The sequence below is a fragment of the Motacilla alba genome, chromosome 1A (assembly GCF_015832195.1).
Source record: "Motacilla alba alba isolate MOTALB_02 chromosome 1A, Motacilla_alba_V1.0_pri, whole genome shotgun sequence".
Lineage (NCBI taxonomy): Eukaryota > Metazoa > Chordata > Aves > Passeriformes > Motacillidae > Motacilla > Motacilla alba.
Window position 1 is genome coordinate 12,373,959 of NC_052031.1, and position 17,782 is coordinate 12,391,740.

The 17,782-nt window shown below is 36.0% G+C and overlaps 1 protein-coding gene across 1 annotated transcript in view; it reads right to left on the reverse strand.

The window, feature by feature from the left end:
* CCDC146 (coiled-coil domain containing 146) overlaps positions 1–17,782 on the reverse strand; it is a 63,261-nt gene that overhangs the window by 16,166 nt on the left and 29,313 nt on the right. The window contains exons 5-10 of the mRNA XM_038153089.1: positions 14,074–14,280; positions 6,415–6,472; positions 5,698–5,871; positions 5,053–5,126; positions 3,785–4,012; positions 2,683–2,869 (exon numbers count right to left, since the gene is read on the reverse strand). Of these exons, the coding sequence (XP_038009017.1) occupies positions 2,683–2,869; positions 3,785–4,012; positions 5,053–5,126; positions 5,698–5,871; positions 6,415–6,472; positions 14,074–14,280 (928 nt within the window). The remainder of the gene's footprint in view (positions 1–2,682; positions 2,870–3,784; positions 4,013–5,052; positions 5,127–5,697; positions 5,872–6,414; positions 6,473–14,073; positions 14,281–17,782) is intronic.

Consider the following 17,782-nt stretch of genomic DNA (forward strand, 5'->3'; position numbering starts at 1 on the left):
ACTTAAAAATTATTTATGGTTATAAGAAAGCAAGAAAAAAATGCATCAGGCTAACTATGATGGTATATATTGCCTCTGTGTAATTGATGGGAACAAACAATTTAGCAGGAGCTACTCTGATAGGAAAAGGGATGTTAATTTAAAATAAAAGAGGGATGATTAGATATAAGGAAGAATTTTGTTCAACAAGAGTAGTGAAACACTGGCCCAGGTTTCCCAGAGAGGTAGTTGATGCCCTATCTCTGGAAACATTCAAAGCCAGTCTGGACTGAGGTCTGACTAATCTGATCTGGAGGAAGGTGGCCCTGCCTGCTGCAGGGGTTTGGACAAATAACCTTTAAAGGTTCCTTCCAACCCAAATGATTTTAATTTCAAATCTGTAATTCTTATGGATGGGAAAAATTACATTTAACAACACACCTGGAAGATATTCAAAGATAATACACACAACCCTGTGATATCTTCATCAGATCTCAACCAGATGTTAAGTTCACTATAAATCCATACTGATAGGTAGATGTTTTGCACTTGTTATTTTCACTTCTGTGATAGTATTGTAAAATTAAATTCTGTTCACTTGCATTATGGCAAAGGGAAACAAGAGACACAGCACAGGTCAAAATGGAGTTACTTGAGTTGCAGCTGCCAGCTCTGAGATTTGATCTGACTTAGGTTTACTAAAATGTCAGTAAAGCCTGTCCAAAAAAAAGTGACTTTTGGTCTTGTGTTGGGATCAAAAATAACTTTTCTGTGGAGCAGAAAAGCATATTAGTTACCACTAATTAGCAGAGCATATTAGTTACCACTTCTGCTGTATAAACACATAAACATCTTTAATCTGTTAAGCACTTGTGTTCACATAAGACAGGGCTAAACTCAGGCACTTTTGGCTGTCTTTGCGTCGGCCTGAGCAAAGAAAAGGCCCACATGGAGAGGAGCAGCAGCTCTACTCCAGGCTGGACACAGCAGCACCAGCAGTTCTCTTTCACACACAGTTTTGGGGTTTAGCAATAGCTGACCTTTCACAACTTAGTAACGAGAAAAACACATTTGAAGGAAGTGTTCCTGTAATTTCCTTATTCTACAAACCAGTCATTCTGCACTTAGCATATGATTCAAAAGAAAAAATTTGGGGAACCACACTGATGTACTGCTGCTTCTGCAATCACATATTTATACAAACAATTAATTCTTGTGATTTTTTTTCCCCTTTGAATCACAATGAATAAATGTAAATCTGGGGGGTTTAAGTAGTTAAAGAAATTTTATCTACTTAAAATAATGCTTTTTAATTTTTGCTAGGTGTGCTCCCAAGTGTTACAAATTAAAATTGTCCCAATATAGCAAAAGCCAAGCAGAACCAAGTTGGCCACTCGATCTTCCTTGCTGCAGTACTGTATTTCATTGCAGAGGAGCAGTGATTTCACATTTGCTCTTCTAACAGAGCCAGGAAAGGAATCAGAGAAAACATGGAACATGGGAGCATGGGCTAAAACAACTCTATTGCTGTGGCTATTTGCATTAGAGTAGTATCCTGCAGCTGCTGGAGTAAAATTCTGATCAGAATTCCACTTCTGTCTCTCATGGCATTCATTTTCCCTTATTCCTCATGATGATGCTATTTGTAACACACATACAAGGTCTTGTCCTTCCACAGGGTGAAGGAATTGGGCTGTGATGGGTTTGGATCTCACCCCAGACTGTGAACTCTAACCACAGCTGCTGGTGAGTTATGGCATTTGATTTTAGCATTACATGATTTAACACAATTGTGGTTCTCCATCCAGGAACATTTCCTCAATGGGAACACATGCAAAAATACCAACTCCCAGATTCTCTTCGCTGATACTGAACAGAAACTCTTTAAGCTTTAAGATCAAAGTCTGGAATATGAGTCAGGCCTTTAATCATTATTTAAGGAAATTCAATCCAAAACTTTGTTATGTAGTTCTAGAGCTTTCCTCCCTTCTCCCAGGTGAGCTGGTATTACTAGGTAATACACACGTGAATTCAGGAGGAATTTCAAGGGAGATAAAAAAATATTGTTTAATGATATTAAATATTATCAAGTAATAATTGGAGTTGTTTAAATAGCAAAGCTAAGTGTATATGAGTTTTGATATGTATAGCTGGTTTTTAAAACTTTACAGTTATGTAATAGTCTTTTCTGCCCTGAATTGCTTAGAAGGACCAAGAAAAATTTGAAGGACAGTGTCAAGGTAGAAAACATCAAGTGCTGTGAAAAAAAATTCACCTGATTAAACAACATTAATTTTTTATGACTCAGAATTTAGACTGAACAAGGAGCAAGTATGGGAGAAAATATATATAGGAAAGAGAGAATGGAAGAACCAGTGATGAGAGAAAGAAAATATTAAAAAAAATTATAGACAAAATAATTTTTTAAGAAAGAATTGGAAGCAGAGAAAAAATAAAATGCTTTGAATATACAAGAAGAATAGTACTTCCTTTTAAAATTATCATAGTCAGAAGAGTAAGTAAAACAGAGAAGAGTAATGCATTATTGAAAGAGGAATGGGTGAAACACTAAAGCAAGGAGGAAATGAGGAAGATGAATAATGGTCTTCCCTGCTTTTCCCTTGTAGGACTGTCAAGAGATTTCATATAAATATTTCTTACAAGAAAATTTACAATCTTTATGATCAATGCATTCATACAGACCTCTGATTTGAGTCTTTTATGCTTTGCCTTATCTCCTTCCAAGGAATCCCAAATCCCTTTCAGTTGTAACTCTATCTTTTTTAAACTTTTCAGTTCTTTATCTTTCTGTGTTTGATGGTGACTCAGAATATCTTGTTGATTTTTGTTCTCCGAGACACATTTATTTAAATTATTTTCCAGAATTTGTCTATATAGATAGACACAGAATTTTAGAAACAGGTAACTTAATCAAGACATATATATAAACAGGCACAACTATTTTAATGGGTTTTGAGTACCTCATTACTATGGTTCAGCAAGACAAACTTGTAAACTACTTACAAAAATTACCTAAAAAGATAGCATTTTTATAACTATAATCAATTATAATACCCTAATTATGTCAGTGAGGTCTCACAGTCTGTTCTAAATATGCTAAAAATATCAGTGAATCTAATACATATAGGACGTAGAAAACATTTTTAGTATAAGGGAGCACTTCAAAATAAGATGCCATGGGCCTTCAACACAAAGCTTGAAAAGCAAAAGCATTGTTGCTCAGCATATGACCAGGATTACAACTACACATCTCCCTCTGCAAAGGAGGAATCACTGGAAGCTTGCCTTCAACCTAACAGTTTATTTTACTTTACCAAGTAAATATAAAATCATAATTGAAGGGAATATTGAAGAGACAATTAACCAATCTCCACTGAAATTCAGGACTACATGAGGGAAGACATCTATGATCCTCATTTGAAAATGAAAATACTGACATACTTTATTCTTCTTCAAATTACTTTCAGTGAGTTACACAGGAGAGAAAATATGTGCACTAAAGAGAGAAACTCTCTAAAATATTTCACTTTTAAGAGTAACATCTCATAGGATTTTATCAAATGCTTATGCTTTTTGATGTTCTTCTTCAAGCCAGACCCTAGATTCCAGACTCGAAATTTTTATATAAATATTTTGGAAATGAAAACCAAGCCTGATCATTTATAATTTGCACTGGTTGCAGCATAAAACTTGAAAATAGAAGCAACAGCAGAAAAAAGAAATAAACTTTTGAGAACAGAGAATCATTCACTCTTTCCATATGGCTTGTGTCTCTTACTCTAACCTGTCTGATAGGATGGCTAATTCCTTCTCTGCATTAATTTCAAGTAATTTTGTCAAATTATTGCATTCTCGTTCATTCTTTTGTATCAAAGTTTGTCTCTCATCCATTTCCTTCATTACATCTTGTTTTTCTTGCAAAATCTCTTCAGTCCTTTTTTCAGAGGCTTTCAGGGTTCTAGTCAATTCTTCTATCTGGTCATTAAGGGCTTCATTCATCTTCTCTGCATCACTGTGGATATATTTTAACAAAGCAGGAAGGGTTAAATTTTCCACATGCATACTTAAAAGACAAAATGTCAGTTGCCAGTTTCTGTGGACATACAAAATAATTGCACAACGATGTATGTCAAATGTTTGAATTTAGACACTGAAAATCTTCACATTCCAATATAGTGCTACAATAAAACTGCAGATAGCCATGGGGCCAACTGACAGCTTGGCACCGTGACAGCATTAAAAAGAGTTCTAGTCAATTGATCTCTGTCAACATTGCTACGTACGTGGGTGTGACATTTCTAAACATTCTTCCTAAGAACCAGGAACTCTGGTTAGTTTATTCTGTGATCTGACACAAATATAAAGACTCATTCAAATATTTAATTAATAGCAATCTGCGCCACTTATGTTTTAGATAATTGTTTCTCTGTAACACTATAGGGCAAACTTCTTAGATTTATGATGGCAGAGTTGCATTAAGCAGAGTTGCATTAAGCAGAGTAGCGAGGAAAATGTAGAAGTTTCATACAAGTTTTAAACTTGAGAAATGTAACAGTCAAACAGTTTATGTGTTACAAATAGGAACTGGAAGCAGGAGACACAAACTTCAGTGTAACCCTGTGCACAAACAGGGTACAAAACCCTTCATTCCTCTGGATGGCAACTGGACTGCTGGGATCTGTGAGTGACCTGGCTGAAACTGCACAGAGCTAATTTGATTTTACACTTTGAGAAAACAGCACATGCCATGCTTCAGAGGAGAAGAGCCCCAGCTTCACAAGAGAGAGAAAGAAAAGGCTGGCTTGCATTTCCCCTGATGAAGTATTAGAGACTGCAACTCATGTCAGGACCTTACAGCATAGCAGCTGTGACTCCACAGCTGGGACAGAAGGACTAAGGGAGAACGGGTTTGTAGCTCAGGCCACACTGTCAGCTGTGGAATCCTAATTTTAATCAACAACCATCCTCAATCATTTCTATAAGCAAGGGATAAGAAGAAGTCATTCAGATATATATATTCATGTATATAGAATTATTTATTAAAAAACATACATTTTTTTCTGATTCAACTTCTCAGTTTCTTTTGCAAGTTGCTTTGGAACACCAAGGAGCCTAACTAGCTCAGCCTAGTAACAAAACAGAAAGGTTTGATTAATAGCTTCAAAAGCTGATGAGTTTTCATAGCAGTAATATTAATTTAGAACTGCTGTGAAAATTGGTAGGAAACATTTTTTAATTGCTTGATTTTTTCCTAGAGAATTGTAGCTCCTACTTTTAAAACTAAACATTGATGTTTACAATGTTAGAGTGTCTTCAAGATAAAAATTATGCTTGAATATTATTAATACATATTATAATGCTATTTATACCATGGAAAGAAGTAGACCCAGGTATGTTTTTAATTCTCAGTTGTAATCTGAACAACTTAAAGTAACACAACATAACCAAGATATCTTTACAGAAACCAATTTTTAATCAAAACCATGACTCTTACTATTTCCTACAGCAATAAGGACATGGCACAGCAGCATGTTTCATGCCTATTGGAAAATAGTCTAATATTGAATGTAATGACATAATGAATTTGGAATGACAACATCCAGAACATTCACTTCTCCTTTGGGCAAAACATGGACCCATACACACACACATGCACACACACTCACTGACACATAGGCACAATTAATTTTGTGTTACTTTTAAATAAGTCTGCATCTCCTGAAGCTTTTTCATTTCTTCCTCATCTGTTAATATCAGCTTTTCTTTGGATGAAACAGCTTCTTTTATTGAATCAATTTCTGCTTTCCTCTGGATTACTTCTTTGCTGAGCTCATCACAATTTTCTTTCAACTGTTGAACTTTATCGTTTTTCTTTAAAAATGAAGTAAAATACCAGATTAATTGTATTTTCCCTTTTACATTTTGCAGGCTTCTGATAACACAGACTCACTAACATTGAATGACGATAACATTTTTAGTGATAAGATATGAATTTATTTTTTTTTACCAGATGAGTGTTTCTTCTATCAATACTAACAGAATTTTATTTCCAACAAAACCACATATATTCCTCAGAATTTATGACCACAAATGTATTTTTCATGTTCACATCCTAGAACCAAAAACCTGCAGCTACCTTTACATCCAGTATCTATTTGCTGAATATAGTAAACATTTTCTTGGGTAAATAAAATTCCAGATCTTTTCTGAATCACTCATTTACTGCTTGCCCTAGTTATCAAAATTGAATGATATAATATAACCTATAGAATCTATTTATTTTAAAATATATTTTCTATATATTCTATTTAAAATAAACTCTAGAAATGCTCACTGAGAAAACATTTTCAGTGATTTTTTTATATGTTAGTTGACAGAACATAAAACATTGCTTTTCTCATGTTTCGTACTTACCTTTTCTTTTGACATTCTTTCATATTCATTTTCCAGAAGCTTTTTTTCTTCTCGCAAACTACAGTAAAAATCAGAGCAGGACTAAATATATTAGTAATAGAATAATCATTACTGTAATACAGTAAATGGTAAGAAAGTATCAAAGCCTATCCTGTGTTAGACTAAAACACATGGTGAATTAGCATGAAAGGTGCTCAGAATTAAAGCAAGTTTGCTGACTGGTAGCTGGGGGTCCTGAAGGACTGGGTGTATATTTATGGAGGTGCACACATCTTTTTCTACAGTGCACATATCTAAAAATTTGAACCTGATTTTTCTTAGACTGACTACCTCCTGCAGGGGTGCATTCATGCCTCACTCACCCTTGCCTTTTACTAGTGGCACTCTACACCCACAGTTCCTCCCAACCTCAGAAAACAAAATGCTAACACAGAAATGTGGCAAAAGGAAAGAGGAGATGGGTAATAAATAGCCCCAAGACATGAAATATCATAGAAAGTGCAGTAGCTAGGGAGAAATCTAGTTCCTATGAAAGTTTTCACACATACATTTACTCTTCAGACAACTGTAAGTGAAGCTCCTCAAATCTGGCCTGGATCCTGTGGGAAAAAAAACCCTGAAAAGTGGCAGGGGTTATAGGCTAAGCCAAAGGAGTATGGTAGAAATGTAAATTGAATAGACACAGTAATCTTAACTTATATCCAAAACTAAATTGCAATTTAATTTCAGGCAACAATCGGGGCAAATGATAAGGAAGTGAAGAATCAAGAAAGGAAAAAACAGGAAAGCTCCTAGATCTGATGGGTGTTTCGTAACACTGGCCTGAAAAAGATGAAGGAACGATTATAAAAAGGGAGCTCAACCAACAAGTTTGTTGGATTTACAATAGGGAACTTGGTAGCAGGTAGGAAATACTGCCAAATACAAAAAATTATCCCTTCTGAAGGTGCATCCCCAGTGAATGCACAGAACAGTTGTCCACCCACAGCATGTAAATGGGCTACAGCAGTCTGTATGCCATCACAACCAAAGAACTTCACTGAGTCCTCTGTCCCAGGTACCGCAAAGAATCAACTTCAGTGCTTAAATTTATGTTTGTAACTCCAGTGGGAGGATGTGCTGGTCAACTTCTGTTGAGACTCATGGCAGTCTGGTAGAATAAATAACTCTTTAAAATAGGGAAGAATTAAGAGAAAGGGACAAACTTCCATAAAACACTTGTGTCAGTTGGAGCTATAACAGGGGCAAGGGACTCCTGTGCATCCCCACCCTCCCAAAGCAGCTATTACAGTTACCTCATAATGTGGCTGATACAGAAAAGAGGCAGCTGATTCCTATTTCTTGTTTTTTCTTCTGAAACCTTCTAGCAGACTGGTGCAAGACTTTGCATGGTGGTGGTTGAGGTTTTAGAAAGTGTGTGGTCATGGGAACAGAGATCAGTCTCCCAGCAGCCAACCTCATGGAGGACCATCCCTAGGACCTCATGCTCAACCCTTCAGCAGTGCTGATTTAAAATTCCCTCCTCCATGCCACTACTCCCACTCTCTCAATAAACTCCTTCTTAAATTTGAGTCCTCCAACAAAAGGAGTGAAGCTTATACCTGGAAGTCTCAGGAAACATATTTCTAGTTTAGGAAAGGAAATAGTGAGAAAAAGAGAACTGGGTTGGTGGTGTTGCAATATAAACAGAACAAAACAAAACAACACCTCTCCCATGAATAAGAAGCACTGGCTCAGATGAAGAGCAAAGAGAAAACAGACACAGAGTAGATGTTGATATACAGCAGGTGTGATATTTGTATGGGCAGACTACAAGAATGCCTCTACAGGGACTGGTAAAGACTAAAAACTAATTTGAATGCCAGCATTTGAACACTCACAGAGTGAACAAGTTTGCAAAACAAAATGTTTTAAAGAAAAAAGTTGAATTTAAATCAATCTTCCTCCAAAACTGATAAAATTAAATTTAAAAAAATCCAAAATCATATTCCAAAATTATTTTGGCAGTACTTCTAATTGAACTTCTTGGGACTGGCATAATCACACTAAGGATAATAATGCCCACTTTGTACAAATATCCATAGCTGTTTGACTGCCACAAAATATTATTTAATAAGTCCTGTACAAAATGATTAAAGAGGTACTGCAGGGCTTGTGGTTAGTCCGTGCTGTGCCCTCTTTCATATCACGCTGGACGATCAAAAGAGCAATACCAAAGATCAGGAGGGAGAGCAAAGCTGACACTGTTTTCTTTTGTCACATTCCTCACTCATGAGGACAGATTCCTGTGGAACCATTCCAGTTTCACAACAAAGACTTTTCCATCCAGCAAAAGTAAAATGATTTGAACACTTCATTTTCTGTGACATAAACAAAGGCAACAGTGAATGACAAGGGCCAAGTTACCTAAATAGCTGGCAGACCAACTACTTCCACACAAAAACCAGGGGAAGTGTGAAAAGAAAAAATGGGTAAAAAGAAATAAGTTAAATCTCTCCCTTTTGAGCAATGAGTTTGATCCAGCTGCCCATAGCCAGCAGCCAGGCAGCCCTATGCTAGCATCCTTACTTCAGGGCTTCCTTACTGTCAGGGATAAAAACTGGGACCTCCAAAGGGCAGGGCATCTCACATTCCAGGTGACTGTTTTAGGATGACATAAATTACCAGTTGAAGATAATATATATCTCTCTGTGGATTCTAAAGGGGAGGCAGGATGATTAACACACATTTAGAAATCAAATAAGATTCTTCAAAGAATTAAAGTTTAGTCTCTGTTTCAACAGATGAACACAGAAGCTCAATGTAAGATAAGGAGAGATATTCTCTTTTTTCCATTTGGCATTTGAATCTTTTAATCTGTGTTATATGGATATCAGCCTCATGGCTGTTTTACTTAGACATCAGTGACAACAAACAAAACAGCTGCAATTGGCATTGGGCATTTAAATTTTCCATTATTTTATAGCCCTTCCCTGATGGATGTATTTTTCAACATCACATGGATTTTATTATTACCATTGTTATACCTCTAACAATACACACAATGGAAAGAAGATAAAACTCTTAAGTTTAGGCATTGATGTGTGAAAATGTTTCTAACATTGCTCTTCTTATTTTCATGAAGCATGATAACAGTATTGTACATGAAAAGCTGTCAGAGGTGCAGTTTTAATGAGTTAAAAAAAGGCAGTTGGAAAACTGGGTCATTAATAAAAATATATTCCAAATTTTTCCCTGAGAGACATTTGCAGCTGCAAGCTGAGACAAAATAAAAAAATTAAGATGGAGAGATTAAGAAATGTAGGGATAGCTGTCAACTTCCTCAGCTCACAAAATAACCACTACACTGTTAGCATTAGAAATCCCATCATGGAAGAAAGTGAACTCCTTCAGCTACTGTCTCTCAGAGCTGGGATTGCTTGGAAATCAATAGAAGGTGTTAGCACCTCACAACTATAACCCAGTGACCACAGGTAGAAGTTATCATAGCTGACAAGCTGCCAGCATGAGCTTCCTGCAAGGCTATGAGCTGTAATTAAGTTGTAGGTACCAGAAAATGCAGTCACAAGACCAGCTGATAACTTCAGCGTGGTGCCATTTATTTTACTTATGGCCTGTAATTCTTTACTAGAGAAGCTATGGATAACAGCTAAACTTTTCACTTTCTAGTTATTGAGTGACTAATACAGAAATAATTGCAAGTGTTGAAATAGTTTTCCTTATTTGCAATGCTTCTACAAGGAGAAAATCAGTTTTGCAATCCTGACTTGCACGCAGTTGCAGAGTACTTCAGTGAGGAGCTGTTTTGTTACCTGAACAAATCACTGTAAGAGCTGGAGATGCTTTCAAATAAAACAGTTTTCAAGCATCAGGCACCTTTAATCTCACAAGCTCTTGTTATAGATAAATTTAGTACAAATTAATTGCTTACTTTTAAATGAAGTGTTTAGATGATAGATTTAGATTTAACATTTATTATTTCTCAACAATAAACAACTGTTGATACCATTGTGTAATAAAAAACCCTAGCTCTTTATTTTTTCTCATAAATCAGAACTCCAACTCACATGAACATTAAAGAGAAATGTCTCCTTAAGCCAGAACAAATCTTTGCTTGTCACATTGATTCTTTCCCTCTTGTTCCACTAATTTGATTTTTTTGATCTATATTCTTACTTACTGAGGCTTCTTATCAATTATGTGAAGAAATTTCATGGCTCTGAATGCAATTTAGCAGAACTGAGTGGAGATGACTCTTATTCCCTTTACTTTATTACCCTTGCCAAGTAATTTCTGAGAGGAAGAATACTCCCAGAGTCAGCTCTGACTTTGGGATGGTGGCCCAAGTTTTATAAGCTCAGTAAAGTCCTTCCAACCCTTATTGTCCCCCAGAGCTCTCAGGCAGACACACCAGCAATGAGCCCAGTACCTCTATATGGCAGAACAGGCCACAGACTGGGAGAGGAGGCACATACCTACAGTGGGAACACACCCCATCCATGCAGTCACCCTCAGGGTGACTTCCCTGACAGCTGAGTGTGTCAAGGAATACACTGAATACCTCATGTACCTATAGAAATGATGAAAAAATTCACAAAATTCCCAAAAACCTGATGATACTTCATTGCTGAAAGCAATTGAATTCATTCTGGGAATGCTGACTATTCATTGGAACAATAAAGAATTACAACAGAAAATGAAATATCATCAGCTGTTCAGAAAGATCTGGAAAAAATTGTTTACAGAGGCAAGCAAATAGGAAATTAAATAGGGATAGAAGAGTATGGAATATTAGGAGACCTTGAGACTTTTGCTAATGTTGCAGGATATCTGTATGACTCCTCAAGTGTGAAATGCTGCCATTGTCAGATTTGAGTTCAAAAAAGGTGCTAAGTACTCTTAGATACCAGAGAAAGTGAACTAAGGCAGGAAATAAAGTCATCAGAGAAAAGAGGGATGCTTCAGAGAAATAAAGGTTCATAGAAACGGGAACAGAGATCTGCAGAACCAGGGAAACAAGATCAGATTTCTCACTTCCAGCTCAGCACTAGATCTGAGCAGACATTCTAAAAAGAGGATAAAGCAGTAGATAAGAAACACAGATAAACCCTTCAAAACCTTTCTCCCTCCATGTTCCCTGCCTGCTATACATACAAAAGTAAATAAACAACATGTTTGTTTTCAGACTGAACAGCCATTAGTCATAATTCCCAAAGAGAAATTGACTTGTAAGCGCCAAGCACAGCTGGGACTGTATTAACACAGTTGGACAACACGGGAAACTGTGTTCCAGAGAGATCAAGGGCCAAGAGAGGTTGGGCCATGACTTTTTATCCTGAGAAAGAAAACCAAACAGTGACCTAACAGTAAACTTCTAATACTTTTGATGCAGCTTCCATCCCCTCTGTGACATTGTCCATGCACCAGATATTTCAGAAAACATTGTTTTACTTCTTCGATAAAACCAGCAAGCATATGGATCTTCATTTTACATCAGTGTTACTATTAGATCACCTGCTACTCCCAACTCTACTCTGGACATTCACTTTCACTGTTTTTCACAGTGAAACTCATCCCTTCATTACAAAAATGTATTCACACAAATAATCTGGTTTTCTTCATAGTCCATTTCTCATTTCTCCACTACATTCACTCACCCATTCTTCATACATATTGTGCTAGTCCTGTTCCTTCTAGACTAGTCCAACTCAAAATCAGTATAATTTCTTGAATAGTTCTGGAATTTCTCTCCCAGTAAGCAAATCCACATATAACCAAGGCACATCCTTCTCATTCCACACCCACAACACACATAAGACCCAATGCTACTATCAGGCATGAAACAGATTCTAAATTGGGAACAATTAAATAATCTGTAGCTCTCGAGTTGGAAAAATTGACAAATTAAAAGGCCAAGGGGTTCTACAAAAGAGATCTATCAAACCATTCTGCAGCAGTGAATCAGATGGTCATTTTCTTATCCATTACAAGAACTACAGGGCACTAAATGAAGCTGTAGGGGTCAGGTTAAAAAAGTAAGGAGGTGGCAGCTCTTACACAGTTAATCTGTGGAACGCTTTGCCCAGCGTGTTGCAATGCCAGAAGTTTGTTCTGGAGGAGACAAGAGAAGTTCAAAGGAATAGGGGTCAGCTGAGGATTCCCAAACACAGAGCACTGTCTTTGGCTCATGAAATCCCCACATCACAAGAGAATGGGGCTGCACTTTTGGTTTCCATTAGATAATGCACCTCACAGACCTCTGGTCAGACTGTACAGCTGGGTTTGATCCCAGGCAATACATAAGACATAAGTTTCTTACTACATTGAAGGAACCTTTTTACAGCATGACTGACCCAAAAAGTGGATTTTTAATCTGCAAGATATTCAGTTCTTATATAAAAATTAATCCAGTCAATGTGCAAGGATAATTGAAATAATGCCTAAACTGCATTTTGTATAGAATAGAGTTTTCATTTTCACTGGAGGTAGACAGTAGAGAATGGGAAAACATTACCTAAACATATAAATCCTCATAATTTTTTTAGAAGTTGATGCAAAATCAGAGAAAATGTTCAAAAGATATGAGGACAAATGGTTAAAAAGCCTGATACTTCTGAAGAACTCATTTCTGGACAGCTTGGAAATTGCAATAAATTCTGTATTTAATAGTTATTTCAGGAAATTTCATGTTTCTTAGTTATCTCATAGCAAATAATTTTTTCCAGATGCTTTCCATGTTTCTTTCCCACTCCCAGTTTGTTTCATTCTCAAGTTTCTTTTCCTCTTAGAGCAAACACTTGGCTCTAAAAAACCAAAAAAAAAAATCAAGAAAGAATTGCCAGAAAAACCTGCTGCATGCAGTATGTACAGTGTTCCTGATTTCCTTGCAGAATAATAATCTTAACTGCTGAGATGCTGACTTTGCATGCCTGTGTTTATATACACACCAATGACACTACAGCTGGATTGAAGATGGGCAAAAATAGCAAGTCCCCCACAAAATAAAAATCTGATTTCATCTGCCTAGGTACATTATTTTTACAAATGCAATACTTCTGCTTGTAATTTTACTATAAAGTATGCAGATAATTGAAATGTATACAATACCAAGCTAATTCTGAACTGTTGTCCTTATATAGAAATGTTAAGATTTCACTCCTTCCACAGTAAACTTATAATTTTTCTAATATTAGAATATACTTCTTCCCATTTGAATACCTGAATAGAAAAGCTTGAATATACCATGCTACTAAAGTTAAAAATAGCATTGGGTCTATTTACAACATTGTTCCATAAAATCCAAGCCAACAGGTCTCTGAGACACTTTAAACATTTGTATTGAAGGTGTTCTAGACTAGAATTGCTCATGTAAATCTTCCCTACCTAAATATTATTCATCCAGTGCAGTAAATTTTAAACAGCATTTTAAAGAACCCCATCCATGTTCTAAATTTAAAACTACCTACAAATCTGACCATGGTAAATTCATTCATCACTGACATGTTGCTGTGACTGGGAAAAGTTTGTGGCAATTCATTTAACAACAGCCATCAAGAAATGTGTCCATGTCAAATGTAAAGGAGATTGCTTTTTATTCTATTTATCATCTCTTTACATTATCTATGATAAAGTTAGCAGCATTTGACCACCTTCACCTACCATTCTATCTTCAACCGATTTTCATGCACTCTTCCTTTAATAACATTGTATTCACTTCGGCAGCTGAAAAGTTGTTGCCTTATTTGGGAACCTTCACTGGGAGCTTCTTCAGGGAGCTGTTCTGCTTTTTCCAGTTCACATTGTTGTTCCAGTTCTGCACTCAGGCGTTCGGCTTCCTGCAACAGCTGGCTCTCAGATTCCTGTAAACTGCATTAAATAGACTAATTTAGGACTAGTCACTGTGAAGCACAAGCTTTGTATTTATACTTCTTTACATACATTTAATATTTAATTGAAGATTTTCAAGATGAGATGGAATTGAGGTCTGTATAATCTTGCCTGACATCCTAGTTGACCCTGCCTTGGGCAGGAGGTTGGACCTCCTGAATTCTGTTCAAACCCAAACATGGCATCCTATGATGCCATGAGAGCAGTGGAATCTGGTCTCAGGGGTTTTTCTGCATACCTACAGTTGGAGTGAGATTCATCTAACTTTAACCAGATGACAGACTGTTATTTACTCAAATTTATTTGTCTAACACTTCCTGGACAAAAATGAAGAGACAGGGAATCAATTTTATTCTAAGAAGTGCCAAAGGCTAGACCTGATTAAGAGTAGAGGCCTATAATAGTGAAGTATCCACCAGGACAAGGCCCAGTCTGGACTATGTGACAACTTTAAGTTCTTAATAAACACTGGGACATCTACCCAGTGATGAATTACATCTTGCTACTTCTGTAGTGCTATCAGGACCTGAAATAACTCATGTAGTGATACGAAAGCTGAAAATACATTTGTGGACATCTGTGGAAGCTTATTATAAGGCCTGTAGATCAATGATCTTCTTTGTATCACCAGACTAGCTCCACAGAAACAACAAACTGACTCCTGTCAGTGTCTGGAGACTGGTATTCATGATATACTTAGGAACCTGTGTGGTGACAGCTGAAAAACATCCTAAAGGCTGTTAGTAAAAATGCATTGATTACTATGGAAAACTCTTAAAGGGAACAACAGTATGAAAATTCATATACCATGTACTAAACATAAAGCTATGATTTATGCTACAGAAATATTGTGTATGCCTTCTCAATATTACTACATTACATTACTATATTATTTATATAATGGTCTACTAAAATTAGTCACAAATTATGTAGAAGAATAAAGAACTATATCACTTGCCTTTTACTAATAAAAAATATAGTGCAATATTTTTTTAAACACAGGAACTTAGAATTTCCCATATTGAGAAACTCTTGACATAAAATTTGGCTCCAATTTGACATTTATGGCTTAAACAGAAAAACAAAACTACATATCACACCAAAGACTAGAGATGAGATGGTAAAATGATGATAAAAATAGAAAATATAAAACTGACAATACTGCACAAACATAGTTGAAATAATATAGCAGAAAAAGTTTTGTTTCATGCAACGTTTCTCCCTAGAGAAACTTCCTTTTTCTAAACTAGAAAATAAGAAAACCACAGAATTCAACAGAAAACAGTATGCCTTCATCATGAAAAAATAATTTCATGTGTTTACACGTATATGTTAAGCCAAAAAATAAACAGACTTATCAACACTGGATTCTATATGATATTTAAATGTTCTCTAAATCTAACAAAATGTATGCAGTTGTGGGAAGAAATATAATTGGCTGTAGTAATGACACTATTTCAGTAGTAGGACACAATTTCAAACACATAACATATACACTTTACATACAGTTACATAAACATGTAAATGAATTCATAAAACCAAAATTTTTAGTATTTGTTCTTTCAAGATAATAAAAAAAATAGAAAAAAGAATTGAGTGTTGAATCTAGATTTTGCTCCCTACATGTGCCAACAGTATTTTTTCATGTGTTGATTTGAATTTAATTGAAGACAATGAAGAAATAACTGCACATCTACACAATGTACTCATACTGAATCCCATGACTGAAAAAGTAAGTTTGTGCAGTCTGATGTGGCAGCTTTTGAATTTGTGAAATAATAAGTAATTTAGCAGAGGCTTAAGAAAATTGCCAATCTGCTAATTAATCTTCGTTATTACCTATCTTCCAGTTTGGGTTAACAGAATATTCATACTAGGTTCTTAAATTGAGATAATATAAATAAAATCTACATCTAGACCACATAATTGAGTGACTAAAAAGGTTTTCAGGGGCCAAATACAAAATCAGATACTTCAACTTTGATGCAGTCTTACTACAAAGTGGATGGGTGAGACAGCACCACAATGGGATGACAGCCTGTTCTCAGCAAACATAAATTCAAGATCACTTAAGACTTTGAATAAAAGTATCAAAGACGTTATCTGCCAGGTGACATCTTTCAGCTTTTAGAAATGCCAAATTGTGCCAAACTGAAAGCAAGAAATAAATTTGCCACTAAACAGAGGATTGCGCTATACACTTATAGCTCTGTGTACATTGGCAACAGCCTTGGAAACTACCTGCCCACAGAGTAATTGCATTCATGATATTAGACAAATTTGTATTGTATATCAGAGAGATCAGTTGCAATAGTTTGGCACAGCTGTCACAGGGAACTGTGCTGCTTAAGATATATAAAGCTTTCTCCTTGAGATTTTTATATGCTAATAAAGGAAAGAAAAAAACCTCATCCTGTGTCATTTGTCCGAACATGTCATGGCAACAACTTTAGGGCAGACGGGCATTAATTAGGAAAGGGATTGAATTCAACTGTAATATGTGAAAAAATAAGCTATTGATGCACAGAACTGTACAGCACATGTTGGGGTGAAGAGCTAACAATTAAAAAGCAGTATTGATCCTGTGAAGGGTTCTTTGCAGGAAGAGATTATATACACACACTGCACTTACTACCAGGACAATCCTTACAGCTGATGGAGAAAACCAGACCCTTGCAGATGTCTGGATAAGGAGGAAGTGTGTAGTCCCAATTTCTTTCTAGAGAGTGTTAAGGGACCCTTGGTACCTTGTTCAGATGAGCATGTCTGCTGATGTTAACATATGGACAATTGAATCCTAATTTTGATGCCTGAATCCCACTTTTGACGTCCTTAAAATATACTGGAAATCATGATTGATTTTTGGTAATTGATTTCCCTTGCTTTCTCTCAGCAGTAGGAGAAATTAATCTGTGAGAATTAGTGCTTGCTCACACATTGGTATTCTGCTGTGACACATAACTACATCTAATGCAGAATGTGACATCATGATGTCTGATCCAATTTCTTACAGAATCATGGCCATTTCATACTCCTGTGAGAATGATGGAAAGAATGAGAGATATAATCTACCATCTAACATTTTCATGCTTTTGGTGAATTCTGTTAAGGGTAGTTTTAAGTGTGACAGAAAGGACAGCTGAGTCCTGTTTACACTCAGGCCCTATTCCACTCGCTATACACACAAAGGGATTGCCTTTACATAAATGAATGTCCCAAATAAAAGAATACTATATAAAAACATAAAACATGTAGGAATATATTTGTATTTTTCCAATGAAAGACTGTTTTCAAACTAACACTGGCTGAAAATCAACTAATAAGCAGCTACTGATTTCTGCTTCAGCTCAGTGAACACCAGTGTGGTAGAAACCCTCTCTATCAATTAATCCAAACACCACAAAATATTATTAGATCTGAGCAGTTAGAAAAGTCTTCTTGCATTTTCTAGGAGCCTGAACTGGTTTTTTAGCGCTGTTTT